We start from the raw sequence: 27,679 nt of genomic DNA on the forward strand, positions 1-27,679 counted from the left end.
TTTCTGCTTTAACACAGAGCTGCATTGCCACTTCTCAGTGTTGTTTTGAATGAGTGAATGCAAATGATATTATTCAATTTGCAGAAGCAGTTTCATTCATGATGTGACATTAGCATCTGGTACCTAAAGGAAACATTCTTCACCAACTAAAACAAAAAAAGTCTGATTGATAAATTCCTGTGAGCAAGTCCCCCACGATGCCAGCAGCGAAGCAGCCCAGTGGTTTCCTTCTTTTGCATCAAAACCTGAGTGTTTCTGCTGGGATATTCTCGGTTTTCCCAGGACGTCCCTCAAATGGGAGGGAAAAAAGTACTTCAAAGGTCCAGTTTCAAAACAGGCATTATCTCTAGGATAGAGGATTAATATTATTCCGTGGTAGCTGCTGATAAAGCTTTGAAGAACTTTATTTTTTGTAATGTGTCAGCGGTAAAGAGAGAGGTCCGTCCATCGTGTGGCTTTGCACGTGGAGGCTGGGGCACACGAGCATGCAAAACGCCGTGGCAGGAAGAGCAAGCCTGTGCTAATCACGCGTGCCCGCATTTGTCTCATGTCTGCACACATTTGTTATCCTCGCCTGCAATATTGATGACCGAGGACTGAGCTCAGCACACATGCGTCTTTCTCCCCAGATCTATTTTCCTCACCTTGCACTTCTGAAAAATGCCCGGATTTTTTTGTTTCTTTTCTCGTTTTCAACCATGTGAATGAAATACCCTTGTATTAGTTCCAATTCCTTTTCCCAGCTGGAAAAAAAATATCCAAACAGCAAAGAGAGGACGTGGGCAGGCCACTGCGATCGATAGCAGATAGGGCTGGGAGACGTTGTGGCTGCTGATAGCAGGTCAGCAGAGTGGAATATATTGTGAGTGCTAAGCTAGAGCATTTGATTATGCAGGGAAAACCTCATTTTAAAGGGGCAGGATAAAACCACGTTAAGAATTAAGATCAGTCTTCAAAATAGGGAAAATGACTCACATCTCTAGGACAACTGGTATCTCTTTTTTTTTTGGAAAAAAGCCTCTTAATTAATTGGGGAAAAATTGGCATAAGAATAAGCCAGAATATACATATGTACACATGGGTGTGTGTACATATACATAATACACTTAATTTATTATGCATGTGCCAGTGTGTATATGTGTGTGTACGTATGATAAGAATAATGAGCTATAACAAAAATGAGGGGACAATTATTCTGATCTTTTGTAACCCATCTCAACTGCACAAATTATCATCCTGAGCGGTCTGAAACAGAAAACTAAGCATACTAAACTATAGGGAGGCATAGTTAAAAAATAAATTAAGGAATAAAATGCACAGAGACAGAGTGCCATGTTTTGTTATGTCATTCCCTGCCTGCCTTTCTTCAGGAGAGAGATTTCAAATTAAATTCAAAGACTCTGCTTTTAAATAAACAATGAAAATTGAAAATAGGCGTCCTTGTTAAAATATATATCTATTTCCTCCCTTATCTTTTTAAAGTAATGCAGTGCTGTGCGACCATACAAAAAGAAAAAAAAAAGGAGGGTATTAGGTATTAGGATTCCAAGCGGGATAGTACATCTTTAATGATACATATGATAATTAAAGAATACAATAAACACAATTAGCATATGTTTTAAACAGTTTATTAGTGAAGCTTACCATAAAATCAGAATATAGAGAGCTCCAGGGTTTGTTGGGATAACAGCTTCTAATCCTTAGAGTCATAAAATCCTTGGCTTGGAAGAAATGGGCATCTTTAAAATGATTGAATCAGCAGGCCTCGAGTGAAAACGCACAAATTAGCAAACTCCAGCAGTCGGGCACCGTGCGATGCTGCAAGGCGCCGGGGTGAAGTCATCGCTGACACTGCCCCGGCAGTCGGATGGGGCACAGCGGGGACGTGGGGCTGCTGTGGACATCCGAGGAGATAATGACTTAACTCCTTGCACACCGGGGATACCCCCAAAATTTTTTAAAAATAAATAAATTGAAAAGTCCCCGTTATTTTGCAAGTGGTCACTGTGGGGAAAAACGTGTAAATAGAGGGTGGGCCTGAAGGGGCTCTCTGACTTAACGGAGAAGGGGGCTTCGTGGGGCTCCTTTCTCCCTCGCAGCCTCCGAGGGCACCATGGCAAGGCAGCGGTGGTGGCTGGGGCCTGCAGGGGGGATCCGGCCCCGTTCGAGGGGCTCCCAGCCCCCTGCATGGCTGGAGCTGGTTTAAAGGCCGAATACTCTACCTAACCTTCTTGGCCAGGGTTCTTGCAGCAGGCAACAGAAAAACAACCCTCTTTTCAGTGCCCCTGTGTACTCCTGCTCGGCCTTTTTTCCCTTTTGGAGCTGTCCGTGAGCTCCCTTTCTCTCTCCCCTTACTCCCTTCTGCTTCAGAGCCGTGTGAGAATTTTTTTTTATTATTTTATTTTTCTCTGCTAATGACTAACATATAAGCTGTTTGCCTCCATCGCTCTACTGTAGAGATAATTTCTTCCCTCTTCTGTTATTTGTTGGTTCGTTAGGAGGGGGCAGGAGGGGTTTGATCCTCCCGCTCAGGTATTTTAGGGTAAGAGCAGCCAGGAAGGCTCGGGTAAGTCGGTGTGGGCTGCGAGGAGCGAAGCGCTGCCGCGTTTCTTGAAGGAAAGGGGCAAATTGTCAACTTCATAATGAATGCTCATCAGACGTGACGACTTCCAGCTCCGCAGCGAGGGAGAAGAATAGCAGGCGGGCGGTGGTTGAACTCATCCTTATGGGGAAATCAGTGTTTGGATCCTGAAATTAGATCCGAAGGCAGCCAAACATCTCCGTAAAAATGGGAGCTTCGCTAAAATGAAGGCATTTCAAGTTCGCTCAGCGCCAGGTCTAATCTGACCAGATTCAATCGCAGCTCAGCACAGGGCGTTGCTTTTCCTGCAGCACGGCAGGATTGGGGGCACCGCGCTGCTCCGCCTGCTAATTTGGGTGCTCGGGAGCAAAATCTTCTGAGTCATCTTAGACATGCAAGGAATACTGAAAACACACAGCGTGTTGTGCAAGGAGGCAGTACGTTTCTTCACATTTCATTGGAGTTTGTAGTTTAATTTGCCTTAACTTCTACCGCAGACCTCAGATCCAGAAGGACCCGGTAGCTTGGCAGAAACGCAATGCACAGCGTGAGGCACTTCTTGCCCCAAATGTATTAGCCTAAATTCAAATTTGGAGGAGAAATGAAGGCCTAAAAAGATGAAGTGACTTCCCCAAGGTCAAACAGCAGGACAGTGGCAAAGGCAGGAATATAAACATGAATTATATTGTCACTCTGCCAGAGGAAAAGGTTGAAATGCAGCTCATTTTTTTTTTTCTGTAGTTTAGACTCGGCTTGATGTATTTGACCTCTACTCAGCTGGCCAAGGTCCAGGGAAAGAAACATGAAAAATAGTAGTTGGTGTCTGCTCTGGGGAGAGAGGTCAAGGCAAACGGACGTGTGTAATGGGCTAACTCAGTGGTAAGCAAGCACGGGTGGGTTGGGGCTGCTCCATCGACTTCAGCGGGTTTGGGTCACGACTGGAAGGAGAAAGGCATTTGGCCCAGCACTGTGGGAGAAGGGGAGAAAATGTAACTGCGCCCCTTTTTTGTGGTGAGGCTCTCACGCTGCCGGATGACCAGGGGTGCTTGCAGATGGTGGCAGGACCCGAATTGCAGCTCCGTCTCCAGCTTCTAGCAGAGGAATTCAGCATCCAGTGGAGCCTTCGCAGCCAATCGGCAGGGAAGCACAGAGTAAAAGCGGGCTCGGGGGCTGCTTAGGAAGGCTCTTTCAGCCTGTAAGACCCTCACCGAGGGCTTGTCCTTACCTGGAAAAACGTTCTGCAGATCTCCATCCCTCAGCTGGCTTTGCAGGCTGCTTTTGGGGCAGAGCTGATGGCCTGCGGCCTGTACCGCCGTATGCAGCCCTCTGATGGTGTGACACCTAAGGCCCAGGCATGTTAAAGAGCAATAAATGTGCCATAACAGATAATAAACGTGCCATAATGGGTGTCCCCCTGCTGAGCAGGCGGCAGTGGGGGGGTTGAGTCCCGCTATGTCGTGCCTGATCCCAGCCCCGTGCCCTGCAATCGCCACAGTGCCACCAGGGTAAAACCGCAGCCCTCGGGCTCAGGGTAGGCTCAAGAAACAAGGAGCTGCTCCAGGGAGAATGAAGCTGGAGTAAAATTAAAAACAAAATTCAGCAAGTATCAAGTACCCTGCTCTGCTCTCGCCGTGATAAAGGCCATGACATTTTCTAAACCTGGGATTTGAAAGAAAACATTTTAAATAATAATTTGTTCACCGCTCTCTTTTTCATTCAGGTGCAAGCATTAACTCGATTTATTATTTTTTTAACCAGCTAAAAAAGTGCCACAAGCATTTTTGCCATCAGTACTTGCATTTTGAATGTAAGGTCAATTTAGCATGTGCAAAATATTTTCCTGTTCATTTTCCTCTACAATTTTATATTTATTAGTGAGAAACCCAGAAATGGTGGATATTGAATTCAGCTAAAAACTAATTCTGCACTGAATATTTGACTAAGGCATTGACTTTAAACTGTTATTTATTTTTACAAGTAATCCAAAAATAATGCTGCAGGGTTTATTACCTGGCCCATATCACACATAATTTGACATTTGAATATGAGGGCTCACATGTACATTAAAACAGAGAGAAAATATGCACAGAAAATTTTCAAGACTACTTAAGAAAAAAAATAAAAAATCAGAAAATTATTATGTGCCCCAAGTACATTGCAAATTGAAAAACTGACAGTGGTGGGTAGCCAGTACACTGACATTTATTTGCTCAGCTCCTCTGCACAGACTTTTAGGATATTCTATCATGGTTTAATGTCTCTCAGCAAAGAATGTGCTATAAAAAAAAAAAAAAAAGCAATGCAGCTGATAAAATTAATGAAACAAATCATTGTTGAAAAGCATTTGGTGAGGTGTGAATTTGAAAGCTAGTTTCCTAATACAATATTTGTAAAATAAACAGAAATTAATATCCATTAATATTAACATAATTATCTTAACTGAGAACGTTGAATTGTTGCCTGTTTTGTGCTTTTCAACTGCAGCATCTCACTACAACTGTTTTTGTAGCTGGGGAATAATCTGCTTGTGTATGCTGTAATGACACAAGAAATAAAACATAATAAAAGGAATAAAATGTGAATTCCCATCTCAGCAAAGAGTAATTCCACAACACATATATTTTTGGTGGCTTTCCCAGAAGGTGAACACTTCTGCATGGCTTTATTTCCTAGCCCCGCTTTCACTGCGACACAGAGCCTGGTTTATAGGAGAAGCTCACTCTGGTTAACACAAAAACCTTTCCCCAGCTCTTAAAACAACTCCGAGTGCTCCTAAATCTCCTAGAGGCCCCCACCCATCCCTGCAGCCCCCATCCAGACGGGCTCCAGGGCCGTGAGCTCCTGCTGCGGCAGTGGTCCAAGCAAAAGGTGGGACGCCCACCTGGGAGCATCCCTGCTGCTGGTGGCCCTCGGGTGCCCGTCACACCACCGAGGAGTTCCCAGGTGGGAATCTCCCACTTTGGCATTCACAGTGGAAGTGAATTCAAATCTTCCCAGCTCCATGCATCGCCGCCTTTCAGGCCAGCTAAAATCTGAAAAAAAATATGGCGTTTTCCGTGAGAAACGGTTTATTTTTAGTTCTGCAGCTACCGCAGTGTCTCGCTAGTGAAACCAGGCACTACGTGGACGGAAATAAAAATACCAAAACCTCATAAAGACAAATCACAGACAGCAAAGGGGAATTTGTTCTTTAAATCATCGAAGCAATACGGCACACGACCGCATCCCTGTAGTTAATCAGATTGGAGGTTGCCGGATGCGAACACCGTCGTGCTACATGGTGCCAAAGGCTGGAGGGACGAGCGGTCTCGGGCAGCCCAGGACACACCAGATCCATCCTTCTGCCTTTCAGACATCTCCGTTACAAAATCCAAGAGCAGCCACCTGTAGCACAAGAAAGCCGAGCAGGCAGGACGGGGACAGTTCCAGCTTTGGCTTCAGGAAGATTTCTAACTTGCAGTTCGTTAGGTCCCACGTTAGTGTTTGCTGCCTGCCCACACATAGTGTGGAACATATGCTTTAGATGGGATCCTTTCTCTGAAGCGAGATGAAGCGCTGAAGATTTTCTAAGCAAATAGCCCCTTCTAAAAACCTTTTCTTGTCCATCCCAAGCCCCATAGAGCAGGTGTGAGTGAGTGTCCATCCAGCACATCGCCTGTACCAGCTGTGGCAGGTATCCCCTGGGTCTGACCCAGAGGGACCAGGGTTGTGTCAATAACTCACTTCTTGGCTGAGCCACCTCATTAACCAAAACATTTTATCCATCCTGAAAAAAATAATAAAATAAATAAAATAAAATAAAATAAAATAAAATAAAATAAAATAAAATAAAATAAAATAAAATAAAATAAAATAAAATAAAATAAAATAAAATAAAATAAATTACTCTTTCCTAAACCTTCATTAACCAATTCTATTGTGACTATCAAGCACAGATTGATTTTAACTGTTGTCTTGGGGAACCAAATATCCGAAACATTCCTTTTTGGAAGTGGGGAAGTGCAACTTTTTCCCGTCTCCGTTCCAGCCTGCCACGTTGCCATATTTACCACGGCGCTAACAGTTGTCAGAGATTATCTGGCTGAGTCACAGCTTTTACGGGCTCGACTCCGGTACTAGAGACGCGAAGCAGCTCCTCTGAAACCCAAGGTTTATGTTGGCATCAGTGAGATCAGAATTCGCCCTTCTGTTTACCATTTAGCTGAATCACCCCATCACAGACCAACTGTCATCTGTCACTCCATACTTTTAATGGTACATTGCACTGATGTTGTCTATTTTTTCCCCTTTCTAGCAGCCCTGTCACTCTGGTATGTGCTAATCTCTTCTTCCAGGCTTCTGTTGGTTCTCTTAATGACTACGCGACTGCAGTTTAGTTTCCAAAAAAAAAGAAAAAAGAAAAAGGAGAGATTTTGGGGAGTTAGAGACAAAATCAGCTTTGCCACTTTGAGAAGTGCCTCCCAAGATGCGCTGTGCTCCTACCATGGAAGGCACACATTTAGCTGGGGAGCGGAGCAGACAGGATGCATCTCACCACCTGCGTGTGTGGTGGATAATTAATTAACTTTAAATTTGCTCTCTGTTCTTAACGGTAGGGCATCCCCACAGCTCCGTGTCCCTATGACCAGGGGACCAGAAATCCTCACCCAGTGCTTGGCTTCCTCGGGCCCGGTGGTGATGGCACTTTGGTGCTTGTTAACCCCTGCAGTGACAAGGGGCTCACAAGGCACTGGCAAGCGCCTTCGTGCAGCATTTATTACCCGGTTCAATCTCCAGGCTTTTTTAGAGGTGCTTTTCTAGCATCTGCAAAGCAAATGTGTTCTTTTTCTGGGGGGATAAACTGCAACAACAAGGGGAGGGCAGTGCCTTGCAAAGGGCAATGCAACTATGGGAGGAACTGCCAACAGAGGGCAATATCGAATATTTCAATATTGTAATATTGTTTCCTGTCCTTAGGAAGGTGTATGTGGGTGTGGGGTTGAATTTAAGCTACATCAATCATCACGGAGTCTTTCCACCCATCCTCCATTTGGTACACTTAGATTTTTCATCTAAGAATAGTACGTGGCATTTTTTTTAACCAAACATCTACAAAAAGTCCCCAACTTTGTTTGTGACCTTTCCGAAATTACCCACATGCATGTGAAACAAGCCTTAACACCGAGCCGTGAATTTTGTGCAAACTGTCGCTTAGCTGTGGTGTGTAATGCCTGCATACGTTAACCCACGTGGGGGTCCACACATCCCTGTACTGGCAAAGGGTTTTGTCCCTGCAAAATGCACGTAAATGTACACACGATTTCGATGAGTCAAAGTTCAGGACAAAAATTGGTTTGCTCGTTCAATTGCTGTGTGTGTGTGACATGTAGTATACATAACTTGTAGAGGTCCATCTGGTAAGAGAAATAATATTGTGTCATTGCATAATATGTGTCTGGTTATGGGTGTATTTCTCTGCACTCCTTCTTTGTCATGATTCCATGGTTTAATTTAAATACGTGTTTCACTTCTCTCCATATTTCAGGTTTATTACAGAGTATGAAAAGCAGGAAGCTTTCTGCTCACTTCATACATCTCCTCCGCAGAGCCAGCCATCAGAAGCCAGCACAGACTCCAGACTGATTATTGTTACACATGATCTATGGAGCAGATAAATTACAGCTTGATTTTTATAAGGTATGTTGAGCCTGCAGGCTTCAGCAGAAACAAAAACAAAACAAAACACAAAACCTTGCTTTAACTAGTAATTTGAGGGAATATGACAAACCTGACATGGAAGTCACAGAGCAAATAAATATGCACATCCATCATTTTGTAAAATAATGCCTTCGCTAGAGAGACCTCTGCTTGCTGCAGTCTGCACTGTAAAATTTCTTTGTGGTTTACCAGTCTCAGATCTGTTATATGAAGGATCAGGTTTGTTATATTTGAAGGAAAGAATTATATGCATATAAGAACCAGTGTCGTACAGTAAAATAGCGCAAATATCAATCTGTGTGAATCAAAACTAAGCTGATGTTAGGACATATTATAGTATTCCTGGAATGTTTAGATGTGTTTTTTCTTCAAAATATGATTGCTAAAACACCAATCTGAGAGTCTTTCCTTTTATTGCAGAATAAGCCAGTTCCTAGAAATAAAATCACCTGATGGCTATCGCAGATACAAAATCCCACTTTGCACAAAATCCAACAAAAGGCAGTTTCAGGGTCATCTGAGCACAATAGTTTTGTTGGTGCACTGGAAAGAAATTCTGTAAGAAATTCTCACTTCGGGAATTGGCTTTTTTTTTTTTTTCAGCTTGCTTGCTAATATTTGGAAGGTTTTGTGTGATGCTGAGGAATGCCCTCAGTGCCCTTTGTGTGAGGGCTGCCTCGCCAACAGTGCCCTCCCTGTGGAGCCGGGGACTGCAGTTATCACCGGGTTTGTGCTCACCGCACCGCACAACAAAGTGGGAAGTGTTTTAAGATGAGGCTGAAGCACTGGCACCGATGGGAATGTTGCCTTTGACATTTGAAGGAGGGTTTTACCTGGCAAGTTTAAGGGCTAAATCTAACAATTTATGTCAAACTGCCCCTGGAGAAAGCACAAAACAGAACCAAATGTTCCAGTCCTAAATAAGTGCCTTCATCAGAGCCATGAGCACTTTCGTGCTCCCTTCCTGATCCAAGGAGCCCCAGATTTTTCTCCCTTTCCTGTGATGGTTCTTGAGCAGGCAGGATGGAGAGGAGCCAGGTCACCACCACACACACATACATCCAAAATGCTCATGTCCAAAATGTTCCCCAGCCGAGAGGAGACGCTGTGCCACAGTGGGCCTGGGTCCTCCTGGGCTCTGGCAGGACCTAGATCTCCGGTGCCTTGTGCCTGGTCTCCACCACGTTCTGAGAAATCACAACTGACATTGTTCAGAAAAGAGTTCAAGAGCCTCCGTGCGCAAGGACCCAACAGGGCAGGGGCAGAAACCACAAACCAAGCAGCTCAGCCACCCCAAAACTGCTGCAGCTTTGAGGATACACATAGTTATTGCTGTAGGTGTCAGAAAGCGTTGACGTAAGTTGGACCGGCAACAAGTGGAGGATTTCAGGTTAAGAGATCCGGATGTAGGGCCCACATGCCTATATTATATGTGATCCTCATATCCTGCCGGGGAGGTCTGCAGAGACCTGCCTGTATTGGACCACAGGCCTTCCATCCAACAGACCGTCCTACATATACAGCAAGGTGGTGATCTGAAAAGTAACTCTGACACCTGCAGACAGCTCTTTTGGTCTGATCTTGGAGTTTTGGTCCACAAATATGAACCTTTGCTTTGGTCTGATCCTGCAGTGCTGATCAAGCCAGGCAAATGTTATTTGAGCCACTTGGAGCACAGCTTATTTGAAGAGACCACGATCTATTCCACTGTCTTCCAAGTCACACCTTGCAGTTTAAAAGCGGAACGCATGTTCACTACTCTTAGCTTTGCATAGCCAAAATAGCGGTTTGTGCTTCATCCATAAAATTGCCAGCTAAATTTTAATTCTGGAATCATTACTCTAGGTGTTTGTCAAGAAAGATGTACAAAGCAGACAGAACATGCTTAGCATTTCATACACCAGGTTGAGCTGCAGGAATGACAGGTTGAAAAATCTTGTTTGAACTCACAGACTGAAACCATTTAATATAGAAGTCACTGGTGGACTATAAATATGGAAAACCAACGTGCCATATTTTTACAGAATCCCCCTTCTGAATATCTTTTAAACATATTATTATTTCAGAGCAGCTGTAGAACCTAAGCTCTCCCGTTTTTGCTTTGAACATCTACTGTCCTTCGATGAGTGAACCTTCAAAATGTGCACCAAATGTGTGCACAACACACAATTCATTTGAATGTGCACTTGTATTAACTGACCCTGCAAAAGCCAACTGTGTTCATTTAGGCTAGGAATTACCCAATTTGCTCACATAATCTCAGCAATTACATGTTCATCTTGTTTAAATATCAGACCTATGGTGTCATTTACGTAGTATCTGATCTTTGTAGTTAACCTCAAAGATATTAATCTTTATTAAAGGGGGTGAGAGGTAAAGAGGGAGAAGAGACGCTGGTGACAAATATTTTGACAGCTAGGAAAAGCCATTTATAAAGTGAGCATCAGTAAACATTAGGAGTGGCATACTGATAGCAGCAGCAAGTAAATGGTTGGCCAAGACTGCCTAAGGTATTACACCCTAAATAATGGCAACCATTCTTTTTTCCCAAGGTTGATCTTTTATATTTTTAAAAGAGAAATTTACTATGATGCATCCTATGGTAAAATGCCAGAAATTTGACTGAGATTTACTTAAAGTGACAGCAGTGCCCCATTTTGTCCAAGAAAGATGATTACAAAATGTCACGTCTATCTACTCTCATGTGGATCACTTATTTGACATGTTCGTGTCTAAGCTTTGCAGTGCTTTGCAACATGTTTTCTGCTGCTCTGAGGCAATTTGGAATCTTTCCGGTGAAAACGTGAGCTGGCCGGCGGCGGTTCATTAAAATAAATAAATAATAACGCTGGGATTTGTTCCTCTGCATCTCAAGGGTGTCAGGCCAGAAGCAGGCATCAAAAGCCCTTACAAGAACAGACCACAAGCGTATGCTTCTGGTCAGGCTGCGAGAAGGCCGTAACTGGCTGGATGCTCTTGCCATCTCAGCTGGAGCAAAAGCCCAGGAAAAAGAAAATGCTGACATTTAAACACAGAAAATAACCTCCTGAAATCTGCTCTTTTTTTGTTGTTGTTGTTGTTCGTTTGTAATTTTTGTTCTGTGTTTGTTTTTTGTTGTTTTACTGGTGGTGGTGGTTATTTTTTTTAGAAATTTGTCTTCAGAACCATATTCTTTCTTTCTTTCTTCCCCACATTTCTCAGTTCCTGGAGCAGGGTAGACGTGAAACCTACATGGACTGGCAGAGCCACAGCGAGGACTCCTGCAGCCAGGACTCCCATTTCCATCACCTGCTTTGCCGAGCCTCGGAAGTGACCTAAGGCAAGTGTAATGGAAAGCAAGGTGGAAGGCTTTTTGCACAAAATGGAAAGGTAGCAATGAATAATTAATGGTATTTTACCTACTTTGCCATTTTAGCTTGTCTTTCTTAGTCGTTTTTGCCTTCCAGCCCGAATGCTTGTCTCTAGGTTGATACACTAATGCATGCATGTGTGAGAGATCAAAATGTGGTGGCTTGAAGAGTCAGGAATTAAAACAGGTGCTAGAAGTGGGGATCCCACCAGACCCAACTGTTTGTAATATCCCCTGCGGTCCAGAGAGAGGCGAATCCTTAACACAGAACCAGGGTGCCCTTCCTCCCATGCTCTTAGAAATTTCTATCAGCCCCACTCAAATACAGCAGTACATAAACAACCTGGGCAGACGCCCATTTATTTACAAATGTCCAGGTGCAAATTCTGTTGTCACAGAATACTGCAACAACGCTGTGTAAGGGTTTATTTGTTGACTGTGCTGTGCTGTCTGTGCAGTTATAACCTCAGCCAGATTCTCATGGTCAGTCCATCCCAAACTCACAGAAGCTCTATAAAATTTCAAGTTTTTTCTTGTAGATGTTCTTTGGGATGCCCAGCTAACACATCAGCACTCCTTTAAGTCACAGTTTAACTCCCAGAAAACCTGCAGGAGCAACAAACACGGCTCTAAATGTATCCTACGTAATATGAAAAGAGGGGGTTTTATCATATGGTGGAAGATTAAAGCCTCTCTAAATGAAAGTAGAATGTGTAACTGAATGCAAGGTTTCTAAATAGGTGGCACATGTCAGCCGGCATTACAACGGTGTCTTTAGGTGAGCCTTTGATATAGACCGTTAAATAGTTCAGTGAGATAGATGTGACCATGAGAGGGTTTCGCAGCCTTGATTTGTTTTCCAGCTAAAATAAATCTGAATAGTATAGGCTTAAATTATCTGTGATTTTTCTGTCTTTAAAAGGACACATAAAAGCTCACGAGATCGCTGCACAACCTGGGGAAAAAAAAAAAAGAAAAAAAAAAGAGAGAGAGAGAGAAGAGGAAAAAACAGAAAAACTATGAAAGATTCATTTTAATGGAATCCAGGTTTAGCTGTTTCATATTTAATAGTATTTAATATTTCATTTACTACTGGGGACTCACCTTTTTCAGAAGAATGTAAGATTCGAGGCACCATCGTGCATTAAGATTTTATGTCTGACTGTAGCAATGCTGTAGAGGTTGGCGTTGGAGCTGCTCAGCCTGATGCAGAGCCTGCAAGCACCCAGCTCTCTCGCTTTTTTCCTACAGCCAAAATAGGAGCCGAAGCCCCAGAAAGTGGTGGGGTAGAGCTGCGAATCCTAGCAACAGGCGGAGAGAGAGAACTGTACGTTTCTTCAAGTCCTCCAAGTGCTGGTGCCTTCTGGTGCAGGATTTACGGGGAGCAGCAGAGCTGGAGAGGGCACAGACACCCAGAGATGTCCAGTGGGGTGGGTGAGCTATCACAGCGTGGGGAAAGAGCAAACAAAGCCACACTCAAGTTTATATAGTCGTCATTATTGCACTTTCTTCCATGATAATGCACTGCCTATTGATGGTGGGGTGGTTTTTTTCTTGTGTTTCTTTTTTTTTTTTTCAATTTTCTGAGCTTATAATCTTTTTTAAGCTCTTCTCGGTGGTAATGCGGGCATTTCTTTTTAAGTGAGTGCTGAATTTTTGCACTCTAACGTGTGATCACAGGGCTCTGTGAGAAAACCCATCATTCTGTGGTGCACAAGCAAATCATGAGCATCAAGAGCTATCCCCTGCATTTTGCAGAAAGGAAATTTAGGCCTGGGAGGACCCCTGCCCAGGCCCACAGCTGGATGGGAGCTTCCCTGAGCTCAGTTCCACGTGGTGCACAAGGACATGTGGGTGCTGGCAGGGTGGAAATGTCCCCAGAGGGTCATGGTTCTCCATCCTGCCCCAGTGCAAAGAGCAGATAGGTCTTTTCCCAGTCTTGCTAAGGATAAGAGTGACCCCACTGAATTCAGAAATACCCATACCATTGCCTGAGAATCTGGGCAGCTGCCACGTAGCACAGATTTGTGCATGGCATGGGAAGGCACTGCCTTGTTTCACGAGGGACTGCTATCAGGTTGCACCTTCAGAGCCCTGAGTACACATTTTCTGGAAGGAGAGGCTCCTGTTAAATACGCAGCAGCTCTTGTCTTTACAGTATTCAACCAGGTTTTCTTCCTGAAGAGTCCTGATCCAGTTATTCCTGAAGAGTTCTGATACAGTTTGGCCCCTCTCTGTGGATATTCTTCAGAGCCTGAAGCTCTCAGACAATCTAAAAGTCTCTCCTGACACCACCATAGCAAGGTGGTTTTCAGTCATCTAGCATTTCACCGGCTTCCACGCCAGACCAAATATAAAAGGGAACCTCCAGACTTCATAGTCCCATCAACCCATCCAGAAATGTATCATTTTCCCAGCTGATGGCAGTTTGTTAGGTTTTGCTACCAGTTGTCCTGCTGGGAGAAGCTTTCCAACTCTTAGGAGTTTTGCCTGGATGCAACGTGTGGGAAGAACGTTTAGAAGAGCGGGCATGCAGAGCATTTCATGGTGCAACACATACTGCTTCTGTTAAAAGATTAATTTTGTAGCGAGTAACACCGGTGGGCTGCTGCCTTGGACTGGACCAGATGCTGCAAGGATGAAGCACAAACTCAGACAGACAGTTGCAGCAGAAGAGAAGGATTTGGTTCCTAGCAGCTAGCACCAAAGCAGAAGAAGGGTGCTGTGAGACCTTCTTTTTGGGGGCATGTTTAAAATACACCCCCCTCCTGGAGCTGCTAGCTTCAAGATTATCTAAAGAGGTGTTTAGCCAGAAGAGGGCAAGCAGCTTTTTGCTAGCAATTTCTCTTTCAGATCTCATCTTAGGGGCTCTGGCATTTGCATAACTTCCCACAGAAACTGAATCAATGGTTGACATGACGGAACAGAATCTCAGGCGTGATTTAGCATTAGTCAGCCACTAGTCATAAGCATACTGTCATCCCCCTATAGCTGACATCTTAATATAGTTGGCCCCATGCACTCACATGCTCGGCAGCAGCAGATTCTTGTGGTGTGACCATGCTCGAACTATTTAACACGGGCTTGCACATTAAAACATCCCAAACACGCTGGTCCGATACGATCAATTTTCAGGGCATTTTCCTTTTAGGTAAGAAGGGAATTTTAAGTCCTCTTAAATAATTGAAGATACTACTGATACAATCAAAAGTCAAGCTCCCCAAGATGAAAATGTCTAGATGATGAATAAGTTAATGGAACTAAAATCCCAGTCGTAGCTGATTAGGGGACCAGGAGAGTTTATCAGAGATGGGAATGTACAAGCCCAGTCACAGCCTGACCTTGTAACGAATGAGATCTGAAAAGCAATTAATTGAGAAATTATCAGGGAAAAACGAAGTTGTATGGTTGGTTAGGTAAAGCAATATGTCAATGGGCCAGGGATTGATTTGGCTGGAATACCTCAAGGTCTCTGTTCTGATGATTCAGGACTTGAAGGAACTGGCCCGAGCCAAGCAATAAAAATAAAACAGGGTCAGCAGAGGGAGTCATCAGTCAGCACGGTGGATCAGTGTTCATGCATTATTTAGCTGATAGTTAAGGGAAGTTATCAAACAAGAACAGGCTTTAATCCCAACTTTTTCCCCAGGGGGAGAGGAATTGAAGGGAGAGAAAGGAAAATGCTCCACTATGCAAGTGCTCACCGTCCTCAGCCGAAACGCTGAGCTGGGAGAGGGCTGGTGGGAGCAAGCGGTGGCTGGTCCTACTGGCACACGTGGCTGCAGTGAGGCAGTTAGAAAGACCCCACTGACTCTCAGTCTTCAGGCACCGTCCCTGAATCCCAGAAGTCAACACTGTGACATCTTCTTCCCTTGAGTTTCCTTCCTCCCTTTTCCTGCCAGCTGACTTTCTGATGTGTGTTAGAGCCCAGGCATATCTACAGGCAGTTATGAAACCCCCGCTCTGTTGTGGTTTGACAGTGGGCATCGTTTTTCTTCTATATCTTATTCCTTCCTCTTGCCAACAAGCCATACAGGACTTCGACTCCATCTCCTGCAGATATGCATACATCCCCCGGGCCACTAATGCTGACCTCCCGCCCATTTGTACCTTGGCTATATCAACCCACGCTCCCACCAGCCTCCCACGTGCTATGCGTTCGAGAAGCTATTGCTGAAAGCAAGACATTATCATGTTGATCTGACCTGCAAAACATGGCTGGAAACAGAGTTCCTCCTCTCCACAAGATGCTTTAGGGTCTGAGTATGAACCAACCTGAATGAGAATGTAGTATCCTGGAGCTCAAGAGAGCAGCACAACAAAACAAATGATATATATAAAGTCTTCTGGAAGGATCAGTGGGCTGGGTGAGAATAGCTGTCTCTTTGCTTGTCTTATGACGATTCACCAAATAACACTAAAACATGTCTCCTCTCTGAAGACAGGAGAAAACCCCCGCAGAACCAGCCAGCACATGTTTCATGGCAGGAGCAGGGCCTCAGACACCACAAACAGTTCCTTTTTAGGAGCTCAAGATCCTGAGAAGCTGCAGAAAATTTGGGCTGGAGGTTTGCTAGAAAGCTAGAAAGCCAGCTTTCCCGTTGGGACAATATTTTAAGTTCTGTTTTTTTTTTTTAGTTTTGGTGTTGATTTTTTTTTTTTTTTTGAGAAAGGTTTTCTACATAGTTCAGATTTGTTACTGGGTCTTTTTGTCATTTCCTTAACAAAACCTAAACGACAACCGCCTCCGTGGCTGAAAATAGGAACGTCATTAACATAGCTGTAGTGGGGAGAGAGGGAAAGGTTTGGCGGATAAATATAAAACGTCCAGTGATGCAGATATAGGCTGGGTGCGTTAATGTCAAGGCTAAGGAGGGCTGCCTGGAGATAACAACACGAGGAAAAACTAAAGCGGGGAGAGAAGCTCCCGTACCCCCTGACAGCAGTGATGGAGGAGTTGTACTGGACTCTGCTCCGTATTCCCCATGGTGGGGAGGACGGCCAAGGGGACCTGGTTCAGTTGTGGGTGTCTTGTTGGGGGGGATCCGAAATGGGGAGTTGGAGGAGTGGGAAAGGGAACTAAAGTGGTTCGTGAGAACTGGTTTCCTTGCTGAGGTTGATCTTTGGCTGCAGGGAATGGTCAGGTCCAAAAGCACCACAGATGGGGAGCTAAAAACCCCACTAATGGAAATCAGAACAGGGCAGTGATTTTAGCCAGTTAAATCCTAGAGCAACTCCAATATTACACTGCAAGTAGCCACTGCTGCTCCTTTATCACAAACACGGGTTTTTAGAAGGAAATTCCAGCAGCAACTTGAGATAAAGGAGCGACTTTATCCCCCTGCCTGTGAACATATCTCAGCATGCACTCGTTTCTGGGGCTCACGGCATGTCATGCTCCACGTAATGCATTTTCCAGTTGTCCTCACCCAAGAGTTTTGCATTCAAGGAACAGATCCCCCAGGTGAATTCATCAGGAGGAATAATAACTGATGCCCAGGCTGGGAGCTGCTGGGCCAGCAGATCCATCCTGCAGTGCTCAGAGGGCTACATTTCAGGGTGGCAGAAATGCAGCCTCCTTTACTTGAGGACCAGAAGGAAACAGCAATATATTTCTAGCCTGTTTTATTGAAATGGACGAATAAACATGAAGTCTAAGAAGCAGGACTTTGCAAACTAAGTAGCAGTGCCCAGCAGGAGGGTCGTGAAGCAGGATATTATTTGTGAATAAAGCCAAAAGATGCATGGTTTCTGTCATCCCAGCACATCTTCTTGGTGCCGGGCAGGAGAGGAGGCCTGATCTGCACAGGGGATGTGGAGGCACCTGGAGCACTTTCTAGAGCAATGTACCACCTTACCTCTCCGAGCATTTCCATAGAGCTGAATTCTACATATTTCAAAACCAAGAGCTAAATCTTGTACTCCAGGATCATTTCAAAGCCAGGCTCACATCCACTGCTGCCTATTAACAGGGGATCACTGAGAAAGGAAAAGGGGATTCACCACACTGTAGCAGCACGGTCTTTTCTCCCTTGCTTCCTTTTGGGGATTGCATCATTCTTCACCTCCGAGGCTGTGCTTCTTTGCAGTCTCAGTCCTGCATCGGGGGGGTTTATGAGGTGGTGGTGGATATGTTGGCATGCCCTGGCACTAATCACACATTATCACCTTATGATAATTATCAAAGCTGATTCAGAAGAAATCCTCTTTGGAGAAGGTCCTTGGGCTGCCCTCTGCTCTGCAAAGCGCACAGGGTGCTCCCCAAACAGGGCACAAGCACAAAGATTGCCGACAGTAAAATCAGTGAAATCCAAAATGTGACAATTTACTGCATGAAGCGACTAGCTAGATACTATCACCGTGACATCATAAATTCATGTTTTTATGGTAGGAATTACAAAACATTTGTAGATACATATAAAAATTTGGTCTCGAGGAATTCTGTGATCCTCAGCTGCTCTGCGTGCACACTTCATAGCTGGCTGCCTGATCTTGCTAATACGAGCACGTACGTTTGCAAGCTGTGTAGCTACAAGAACCCAGAGACCAATTCCATGCATGACTTTTTCTTAACTTAAATGTACTGCTACCTGAGATTCGTTTGTTCTCTGAATGCCGCTAGAAATAAGACAACAAAGGCAAAAAGCGGTGCCCTGGTGCAAACAGAGGTATTTGTGACTTTTGAATTGCACCGCTTCACAGAAGGGGTGCTGGATTGCATCTGATCTCACATAGGTGGGAAATCATTCAAGCAGGTAGGCTCCAGGTGTCAAAGAGGACCCTTAGTTCAAGATATTTTGTATTTGGCTCACACAGAGCTGGTACGGGGTTAGTAATTCCGTAAATCTCCCATTTGGCTTTTTTGTTGTTGTTGCAAAGGGTTAACAGGCACTGAAAAACATTTCTAGGATGAAGTGCTAAGATTTAGTGCACTGAATTAATTCTTAAATTAGAACAGGGGATTTGCACATGATTTCTAAGGGAAATTATCTTCTGGGTAAAATTAATACAGGAGATGTTTCAACATCTGGGATGGCATTATTATGAGCAATGATTACCCAGACATTGCCAAAAGAAAGGGAGCACATCAGACTCTTTCTTTCCCTAACCAAACTAAGCTGCTCACCCTGAAGGAAGAAGACTATTTGCAAAAGCACCGGCTTTATTTGGAAACGCACACGAAGTATTACCCTCTATCTGAAAAAAAAGCTGCATGCCCAATGAGGGGTGGTAGGGAAACAAAACTGCAGGCAGCGAGGGTGCCCTGTAACTTCTGGGCGCTGGCCGTCAGTCTGTCTTGCCTTCGAGCTCTTCATCAAGGAAGGCGCTTAATGCGGTGCTACAGCTGTCCAGGTGTTTCACGTTGGGAGGTTAAAGAGGAGAGGCGCTGGCAGATGTGACCTGGAAAAACTCAGCCTGTATCTCCTTGGCATCCCGCACAGCCCCGCTCGTCCCACCCAGAGGGGCCGCGAGAAGCAGCCCAGCGCCGCAGCTCTCTCCAGCGCCGCTCGATCCCCGCCTCGCATCTAACTAGGGCGCGGAGGAAAGCCAAAGCAAGACCTGCTCGAGTTAGTTTGTCAAAACAGTCACACTCCAGGAGGAGCTTATAAATATTTATTTTGCTTCGGAGTACTGCGTTTTGTAACAAAAAGGGGGAAAGGCGCTTGAGTGGGAAAAAGACCAGTGGCATGCAGGCCCCTGCTCCTTTCACAGGAAAAAACACCGATGTTTAATTTAAAAGGGCATAAATACAAGACAAACGCCTCTTTACTTTTGTGCTAGTAGCTGGCTATTAAATTACACCACAAGCACTACGTGTGGGACTGGGAGAGTGCGTGGTTATTTCTGCCTCCTAAGCCAGAGTGCGAGTCTCAAGGTAATTACTTGGGATCCAAGTGTAATTACCAACTGATCTGCAGGAACATACACAGCAGTGACATCTTTTCAAGGCAGCATTAGAGCCTGATGATAACACGGCATCATTAACACAGCTTAGCACTCCCGTCCGTGGCTGCGGGCCATGGCTTTCCCCGGGAGCAGCTCCGGGTTGGGACACGAGAGCGGCGATCCGCCGGGAGCCACCCGAGACCCTGCCTCCGGTGGCTGCGTGTGAGCAGAGCAGTGCCGATCGTGCCCATAGCAAACAGGATGTCCTGATGGTGCGAAATTAAGCCAGAAAATACATTTTCTCCAAGATATTTCTCTTTCTAGTAGGTCTGCAATCTACCCTTACTTCTTCCTCTGCAAAGCTCTGAACGCCCCAAGCAGGAGGGTGCTGCGTCCCGCCGATACCCCTGGGGTCACTGCCTCTTTGTTTAGCTTTGTTCTGGTTCCCTCTGCTTCACTGTGACAGCATCATGCTAAAATTTTGGAATATTTTCTCTTCAGCTCACACCTCATCCATCCCCTTTTGGAAGACAGCAGGTATAGGGATTCTCTTGCCTTTATTCTTTTATCTTTTCTTTCCAAGGCTGCAAGCATCACAGTAAACAACCCATTTATTCTGATGGTCTTGAAAGCTTTCCTTACAACTCCAGGAAGGTCAGAGAAAAGCTTCAGAAAGAGAAAAGGAAAATAAAACGTCGTTTCTTTAGAAAAATGCCTGGTTTGTTACCACACTTTCCCAGCAATACAGTTCTCCAGAGACAACACAAATAATAGACTAACTTTAGAAATTAAGACATGCTAACGAAAAACAAAATACGTTTTTAATTCATCTTCTTCGGGTGCCTTTATTCGCATCGGTTCTAGATCATGAATGCAAACAGATGAAAAGATGACAAAACACAGCTTGACATAATTTCCCCTAAGAAGTGTGGGACATGAGATTATACAAATAAGCAAGGCGATGTCTCCCGGTTCCTGCAGGTAGCAATGCATTCGCACACGGTTCAGGTTCAGTGATGTTAAAGCGAGATTGACAGGGTAACTAACCCCAGAAGGAGGTTTTCCATCTCGGGCAGCCCTGCTAAACCATGCCTGATGCTTGGAATGAGCTCCGTTGCACAGAGATATCTTTTTTTTTTTTCCCTGGTTTTGCTTATGCGCTGGTTTTATCAGAGCAGCTCCGCAGATGTCAGTGAGACAAATTTTGTTTTCAGTTACATCAGTGTAAATCACAACTGATCCAGTGAACTCAGATATCCCCACGTAACAGCGATATCCTTGACATTAAGAGTTTGGTGCCATGGTATTATGACAGCTTTAAACCCCTCCATGAAGAAACAAAGTCAGGATCAGCACCGTCCTGGAACGCATTACAAAGCATGTTTGTTATTGCGAAGAAGACAGCATTTGCCTTGGCTGTGAAAAAGAAAACCAGATCTCTAACAGCTAAGATTTCATCTCCGCAATTTATCCAATGAGATTTCCAATCCTCTTGCGCAGATACCCTGCTGCTAACATAGCAGTCAAGATCAGAGCACTTAATCAATCATTCACTGAGGACAAATATGCGTAATCTAAATTAGAACAAACCAAGGCATATTTTACATGACAGCCGTACAGATTTTTAAGAAAAAGCATTGGCAAGAAAATTGCATGAAAACAGCGTTGTCTTGTGTTTATGCTTAAAGTGGTAGGTTTCCGAAGAGCTTCTGCAGAACAAGGTAGCTCTGAATATACTGGGGCAAATTCTGCTCTCCCTGATTTTGCTTCTGCATTTTCATTAACAAGCTGGGGCTGGATTTGGCCCCTCTGGCTCTGAAGCAGGAAGCGTGCTGCAGACCTCAGTGCGACGTAGACAGCTTCTTAAAAACCTTTCATATTTCATGATCGCTGTCGATTCTCTTATGATCAGCGTTGGTTCAAGCTCTCATGAATCAAAAATCAGTTCATGGCATGTGTCTTAGAGCAATCTATTTGTCTGCAGGTAGCAAAGGGAAACGGCACTTTGAAGAATAAAACCCCTTTGCCTTCAGAGCGACGCATGGGCGGCAGGGGAGGCTGGAGCACCAGACGGGAGCTTAGACCTCCTATTCAGGCTCAGCCCTGGGCATGCTGGGTGACCTTGTGTTCTCCCATTTTCTTCTGGGTGAGATATTATTTATCCATGATAATAAAGTACAGGATTCTTTAACTACAACTCATGGTTTAATCCATTGTTGCAAGTGGCACGAGCTCCCTTTGAAAAAAATACAAAAATAAAAGAAATCAGAGGCATTAAAGGGAGCAAAGAGCTGAGCTTCTTTAACTGAAGCCGCTCGACTTTCATCAGAGGTCAAGCCCTTGTAGCCCTGACTCTGCAGGTGAGATCTCCACGGAGGACCATCCTGGTAATGGCCTTTGAGAGGGGATGGATGCTCCACAGCCCACAGTGCATCAGCCCTGGGCACCCTTCTAGGCACAAGGTACCGAGCAGACAGGCAGCAGGAGGGCTTGGGCCCAGCATAGGCCCTCTGAGCAATACCTTGAGTGAGGACTTTTGCAAAAATGCTGAAAATATCAGTGCAAGCATCCCTTTCCTACTGCCATCTGCAGTGAGCTCTGCATAGTTCCTGTCCCAGTTCTGCCTCTGCTTCTCCAGAAGGAGCAAACGCTCCCACAAAAGTCCACACATCACCAAAACGTCCCGTAAGCCATTTATTGCTGTGTTTTGGTACTTTTGCATAAGCATTTTAGTCCCTGTGTGAGATCTAGCACGCAGCAGAGCTCATTCCCTCTCCTCTGTCTCCACGTTTCGGAGGCATTGGCCAGGTTTTCCAGGGACAAGTGTCCAGTCATCAGGTTCTTCTTCCAAGCAGCTCAGGGAGGCAATGCTTTGCTGTCAGTACTGCTGATATTGGTGGGTTTATTCAAACTGGGTAGGGAAATGTTGGCAGAATCAATGAGCCTATATTGCTTGAATTAAAGGCAATGGTAAATGACCCAGAAATGCCTGCAAAAACAAATTCAGGGCAACAACGAGGGCCTTGGAAAATCTTACCGTGAGAGCCGAAGCAGGAATTTATATGCTACCTTTTATTTTTGCGCCTGAAGGTCAGATACAGATTTTAGTAAGGTCTCCAAGCAGGAGAACTGAGTCTCAGCTTCAAAGATCAGAGCTGAATGTGAATTTCCTTTGTGTCTCAGGGAAAGACAGTGCCTTCATTTTGGTCTAAGCCCATCTCAGGACTGAGAGAACCCTTCCTTCTCCGAAGCCTCCTGGAGTTAAACCAAATACCTTCCCATTAGCACAGAGACACTCTGTAAAATGTGAAAATCCTCTCTTTCTTTTGCCTCCAGTAAATGAAGAACCTCTGCCCCTTCCCATCCAGCCTGGATATGTTTTTAAAGTGTTGACTCCTTCCTTGTTTGCATCAGTTTCAGTCCGCCAGCTCCTGACAGCTCGAATCAAATGCCTGCCCAAACCTGGATGGCCCAAGGAGCTGGCATGGCTGAGGCACAGCTTGGAGCAGCTGGAGCGATGCGGTGAGCATCACATCGAGGATTCACCGGCCTGATTTATGAGGTACCCCTGACAGCCCGGTGACTGGGGGAAGCACGAGTCCAAGCTGACACCATCTCCCCAGGAAAAAAAAATTGCCATGTCCTTGTCAGCACTGGGCCCTCACCTGACCATCCTCCTCCCTCCATTTCACGAGGCTTTCGTGCAGGCTGGAGCCAAGCATCCGGAGCAGAGAGGACAAAAAGGATCCACAGGCACCAGCCACCTGGAGCCGTGCTCCCACTTTCTCCATAAAATTTGGGGAAATCCCTTTGAACCACAGTTTAAACTGAGATGCTCGGCTAATCCCCCTGCTAAAGCACCTCAGCGCATGCCCTGGCTTATTTTTTTAACTTAGCTTTGTATTTTCAGCTGCTCAGGTTTCAGCTCAGTCACTTGAGCAGGAGGCTCTGTGTGAAGGTGCGCGAGGATGGACAGGAGCGTCCAAATGGAGGCCCCCAGATGCGAGCGTTTCTCCCTTAACCTTCCTGCACCATCGGGAATAATAATTCCTCGCAGGGCTGTTGCACAGCTTGATTCATTAAGGCTTATGAAGAGCTTTTAGCTCCTGCACTGGAAGGCTCTGTGCGAGTTATTTTGGACTGCTCAGGTGTTAGGAGCCGAGGCACTGCAGCAGGAATACAAATAAATCAAGAAGCGAAGCTGCCCCCTTCCCGCATGCAGCCCCTGCCCCCCACTGTTCTCCATCACTGCTGGTGTCAAACAGTTAATTTACAAGCCCAGCACTTTACAAAGCCCCTGGAGCACCAATTGTCCCTTTCTCATGCAACATCAGCTCCTCAAAAAAGCCAGCTGAGTCTCCGGGGTCACCCCACTCCTGCCCTTCCCAAGCCCCTATCCAAAACCACACAAATATTTATTTCAAGCAAGTCCAGTCCAGCATCACCCCTGTACAGCATGATGCTGGAAGTGCTGAAATAACCCTGGAGGAAGGGGTGGATGCAGTCAGGGCTCTGATCTGTGCCCTGTGCCTGCTTGGAGAGGCAATATTCAATCGGCAAAGGTGACACAGATACCCCACAGGGGCGCAGCCTGCCCACGAGAAGCTGCAGCAAGGCAGCATCCCCATTCCAGAGCCGGGTAGAGACAGAATAGCTGTCAGGCCAGCAGGACAAACTGAGAGAGCACTGGGGAAAAGAAGCAGGCTTGTGGCTTGGAAAGGTAAAGGCGGTGTAAGTCTCACATGGCATTTTTTTCCTCCCTCCCTCTGTCTCCCTCCCCTCCTCCAGTCTGTTGCACCGGAGCTGTCGGCCATGCTGTTCCAGTTCAGGGGCTCCTGCAACAGAAAAGATCAGCTGTTGGAGAACCCATGGAAAGCCCTGGGGGAGAGCCATGGCCGCAAGGTAATCAGCAGGCAAAGTTATTACCATTATGCTGCTAATTAATTCCCAGCTCATTACGTTTCCTGTGGCTAATTTGTACTCGCCGCTGATTTGATTAAACTCATCTCTATGCTAATAAATGTGTTTTCCATTTGTTTTAGCGACTGGAGGAAGAGAGCCCGGTATTTACATATTTTGACGTTTATCAAATAAAACGCGGCGCCTGAATTAATTCTGCTCTGATTTATAAGTGGAGGGGAAGGGGAGTGCCGGGACGCCGGGGGTCAGGCACGAACCGTGCGCGCGCGGCGGGGTGCGCCGGGGGGGCTGCAAGGATGCGCGGGGATGCTCGTCCCCAGCGGTCCCCATCCTGCCCGAGGATGGGGCCCTGCAGGGTCCTGTGGGCACAGCCAGCAGCCACCCCGCTGCAGGGTTATGGCCACGTGCATGGAAACCCCTTCGCCTCCCCCCGAGTGCCCTCCCAGCCCGTCCTGGCCACCTTCGCCATCATCGTGGCCACCGCGTCACCTCACCGGCACCCTGCTGCCGTTGGTGTCCCCTTCTGGCTAAGTTTTGAGGCACGGGGATCTGGTTTGCTGGCATGTTGGATGGTCCCCACACACCTCGCCGGGGGGATTTTTCTTTGTCTTTCAGAAATTGCTCCAAGTGAAGAGGAGATTTGCGCTGCAGCACCTGGTTATGAGCAGGGACTTCGTTCCCAAGTTCCCTGTGGCAGGACTCGCCACAGCAACATTGGGCTGTCCGTGTCCTCATCAGGCCCATCCAAGCTGTAGTGCATACGCAACCTGTACATTTTAGGCACCCATTTTCTCCTCTCTCTCCATGTTAAATGGCAGGGAAGAAAGCTGCCTTTTAAACCCAAGACTAACCTTTGGGGCAGATCTTTAGCAACTGCAACTCCATTGGAAACAGTCATCCTATTCCCCATAATTAGCTGGTGCAGCATCATTCTGCTCTTCATCTGGGCCAAACCCTAACAGGAAAACACTCTGAGAATGTCATTCAGTGGAAGTCATGCTTTTAAATCACTCAAAGGTTTGTGAAACCCAGCCATTCCTTTTCCTTGGAAAACTGATCATTATCACTGAGTAAATCCCCTGTACCTACATGTGTGTGTCCATGTGCATCATATTGTGTTTGTGCACATACACATTTGTCACCAAGCTGGAGGGCAAACCTCTGAGTGGGCTGAGATTTTTATTTTTATTTTTTCATTATTTTTTTTGCTGGACATTTGGCTCAACCCCGTAGGGATTTTTCCCTGTACTTTCTTGCTTTTGCTGGTCTCTCTGCCAGCCCTGTGCTGGGCTGGGCTTTGCGACGGCACCCCAGGCCAGCAGCCCTGGTGCAGCCCGCAGCTTCCCATGGCTCTCACAGCAGAAGTTTCCCAGCAAAGAGGGGCCCTGCCGATGCCACTCCTCGCTCTGGCACTGCGATACCTTCCACCGCCACTGCCTCACCCCAGGCAGTCTGGAAACAGCTTGATTGCTTAAGTAACAATTAACCGCCTCGTCTTTTGGGAGTGCTTCTGGTGTGCCATGCTCAGCCCCTGCCCCGGAGGGTGTACTCGTTGCCGTGTTCCCCAAACTGCCGCCCCCCAGCTCCGTGCTGCTCCTGCACACATGGAAGGGCACCACCGAGCCCACCCTGTGGCCACAATGAGGCTTTTTCCTGCCCCATCCCCATCTCCCCCTGCCCATCGTGCTGTCCCCAGCCCACTACCTTCTCCCCATCCCACCGCCCTGCCTCCTCCTTTAAGCTCCTGCACAGCTTTCTGCGCAGCACAGGACCACCTCTCTGCCTCCCCACCCAGTTTTTTCCAGTGTCACACGGATCTAGGTCTGCTTTGCCTCCGCAGCCGAGGCATCCCCAAGGATTACGTCTGCATGACAGGGGTGGGAATGGTTTTAGGAGTAAGTGCAGAGGGCACTGTGGCCAGCCACTGTCTCCCACCCATGTGCCAGGCTTGTCCCCGGTGCAAATGGGGCGGACAGCATGCATGTCCCAGCTCAGAAAAGCTGGCAGTTTGCACAGGACACTTGGGCCATCGTCACCAAAGAGCCCTGCTCCAGGCACATCCTGACATGAGCCTGAGCCTGGTCCTGAGCACACCTCGTCCCGTGCTCACACAGCAATGCAGCTGCATTCGAGGGTCCCGGGCACTACGCAGCATTTTCCCGGTTTCATTAGGATAACCGGCTAAGCCACGCGCCGGTGCGAGTGCTGGACTTTTTGTATAAAAGGTTTTAAGCCTTTGCAAGAACGGGAAGTATTACTGACAAAAAAAAAAAAAAGCCTTGTTTCACATTAACAGACTTTGCTTTTCCTTGCGAAGGTGGGACAATGGCCACACGCCGCGTGGTATCGGTGTCACAAAGAACAGCCCCAAAAAGCTTCAGCTCAGGACAAATAAAAGTAACATTGATTCCTTTTTTTTTTTTTTTTTTTCCAGCTGGTATCAATACATTAAACAGCCACGCTGGAAAAGTGAAATTGATTCAAGGCCTTCAGTGCTCCCTGCCAAAAAAAGCCTCCTGCAAGGATCTATTCTGTATTGAATTACAGTCTGGAAAAGTTCAATAGGTTATTGTACAAACAGAGAGCAAAAGCCCGTCAACAATGGAGCGAGAGTGATTGTGAGGCTCCTTTGTGCTTGCCAGCCCTGAGCCCCTCGCAAACTCGGATGTTAAATCAGTTTAATTAAAACGCTGGGCTTCAAATGCAGCAGGTTTTGTGATGCACGTCCTTGTGCAAAGACAGGTAGGCTGAGCGGGCTGAACCTGCCTGCACCGAGAGCTCCTCGGGCCCTTTCTTGGGCCCTACAGCCTGCAGATTTTTAGAGCAGCTGACCACATCGGACACCCTCAGCTGCAGCCCGAACTGCCCCATGCCCGCCTGCAGCCCGTCTTGCACCAGGCAGGGGGACGGGGACCCCGTGAAACACCCATCTGAGTCCCAGCCCTGCTGGGTGTGCTGGGAGAGCTTCGAACGTCGCTTGGCGTCTCGCTGCCTGGGTTTGTCCATCTGTAAAATCCAGAGTCATTCTGGCTGTACTGCTCCAGGGCCTGGGGAGCTCCTCAGGAGCCAAGCTTTCCTCTTGCAGCGAATGAGCAATGTGCAGAGGTGGCCCCAGGGGCTGTCACGTCTCCCTTCGGCACTGGGTGCTGGCACCCAAGAGCTTGGGTGCACACCCAAGGTGCGCGGTCCTTTGGCCAGCCCCTGAAGGGGACTGGACTGGGCTTTGAGGCAGGATGAGTGCGGGT

The 27,679-nt window shown here is 46.3% G+C and overlaps 1 protein-coding gene and 1 long non-coding RNA gene across 8 annotated transcripts in view; one reads left to right on the plus strand and one right to left on the minus strand.

Annotated features, from left to right (window-relative positions):
* Positions 1 to 26,209, plus strand: part of LOC310882826 (uncharacterized protein) — a 172,526-nt gene extending 146,317 nt beyond the window's left edge. Inside the window, exons 4-10 of one of the 7 annotated variants that reach the window (XM_083802122.1) lie at positions 8,106 to 8,257; positions 11,480 to 11,601; positions 21,503 to 21,660; positions 22,851 to 23,036; positions 24,303 to 24,416; positions 24,557 to 24,577; positions 25,050 to 26,209. In XM_083802122.1, the coding sequence (XP_083658248.1) occupies positions 21,624 to 21,660; positions 22,851 to 23,036; positions 24,303 to 24,416; positions 24,557 to 24,577; positions 25,050 to 25,189 (498 nt within the window). In that variant the 5' untranslated portion in view covers positions 8,106 to 8,257; positions 11,480 to 11,601; positions 21,503 to 21,623 and the 3' untranslated portion in view covers positions 25,190 to 26,209. The other 6 variants (XR_014573153.1, XR_014573155.1, XR_014573152.1 and 3 more) reach the window with 6 other exon arrangements.
* On the minus strand, positions 10,081 to 20,464 carry LOC310882827. Its single transcript, XR_014573159.1, has 2 exons — positions 12,732 to 20,464; positions 10,081 to 12,582 (listed from the first exon to the last, which is right to left on the minus strand). It is a non-coding gene; the product is annotated as an uncharacterized lncRNA (long non-coding RNA).
* Positions 26,210 to 27,679: the final 1,470 nt, after the last annotated feature.

The sequence above is a fragment of the Anser anser genome, assembly GCF_964211835.1.
Source record: "Anser anser genome assembly, chromosome: 16".
Classification (NCBI taxonomy): domain Eukaryota; kingdom Metazoa; phylum Chordata; class Aves; order Anseriformes; family Anatidae; genus Anser; species Anser anser.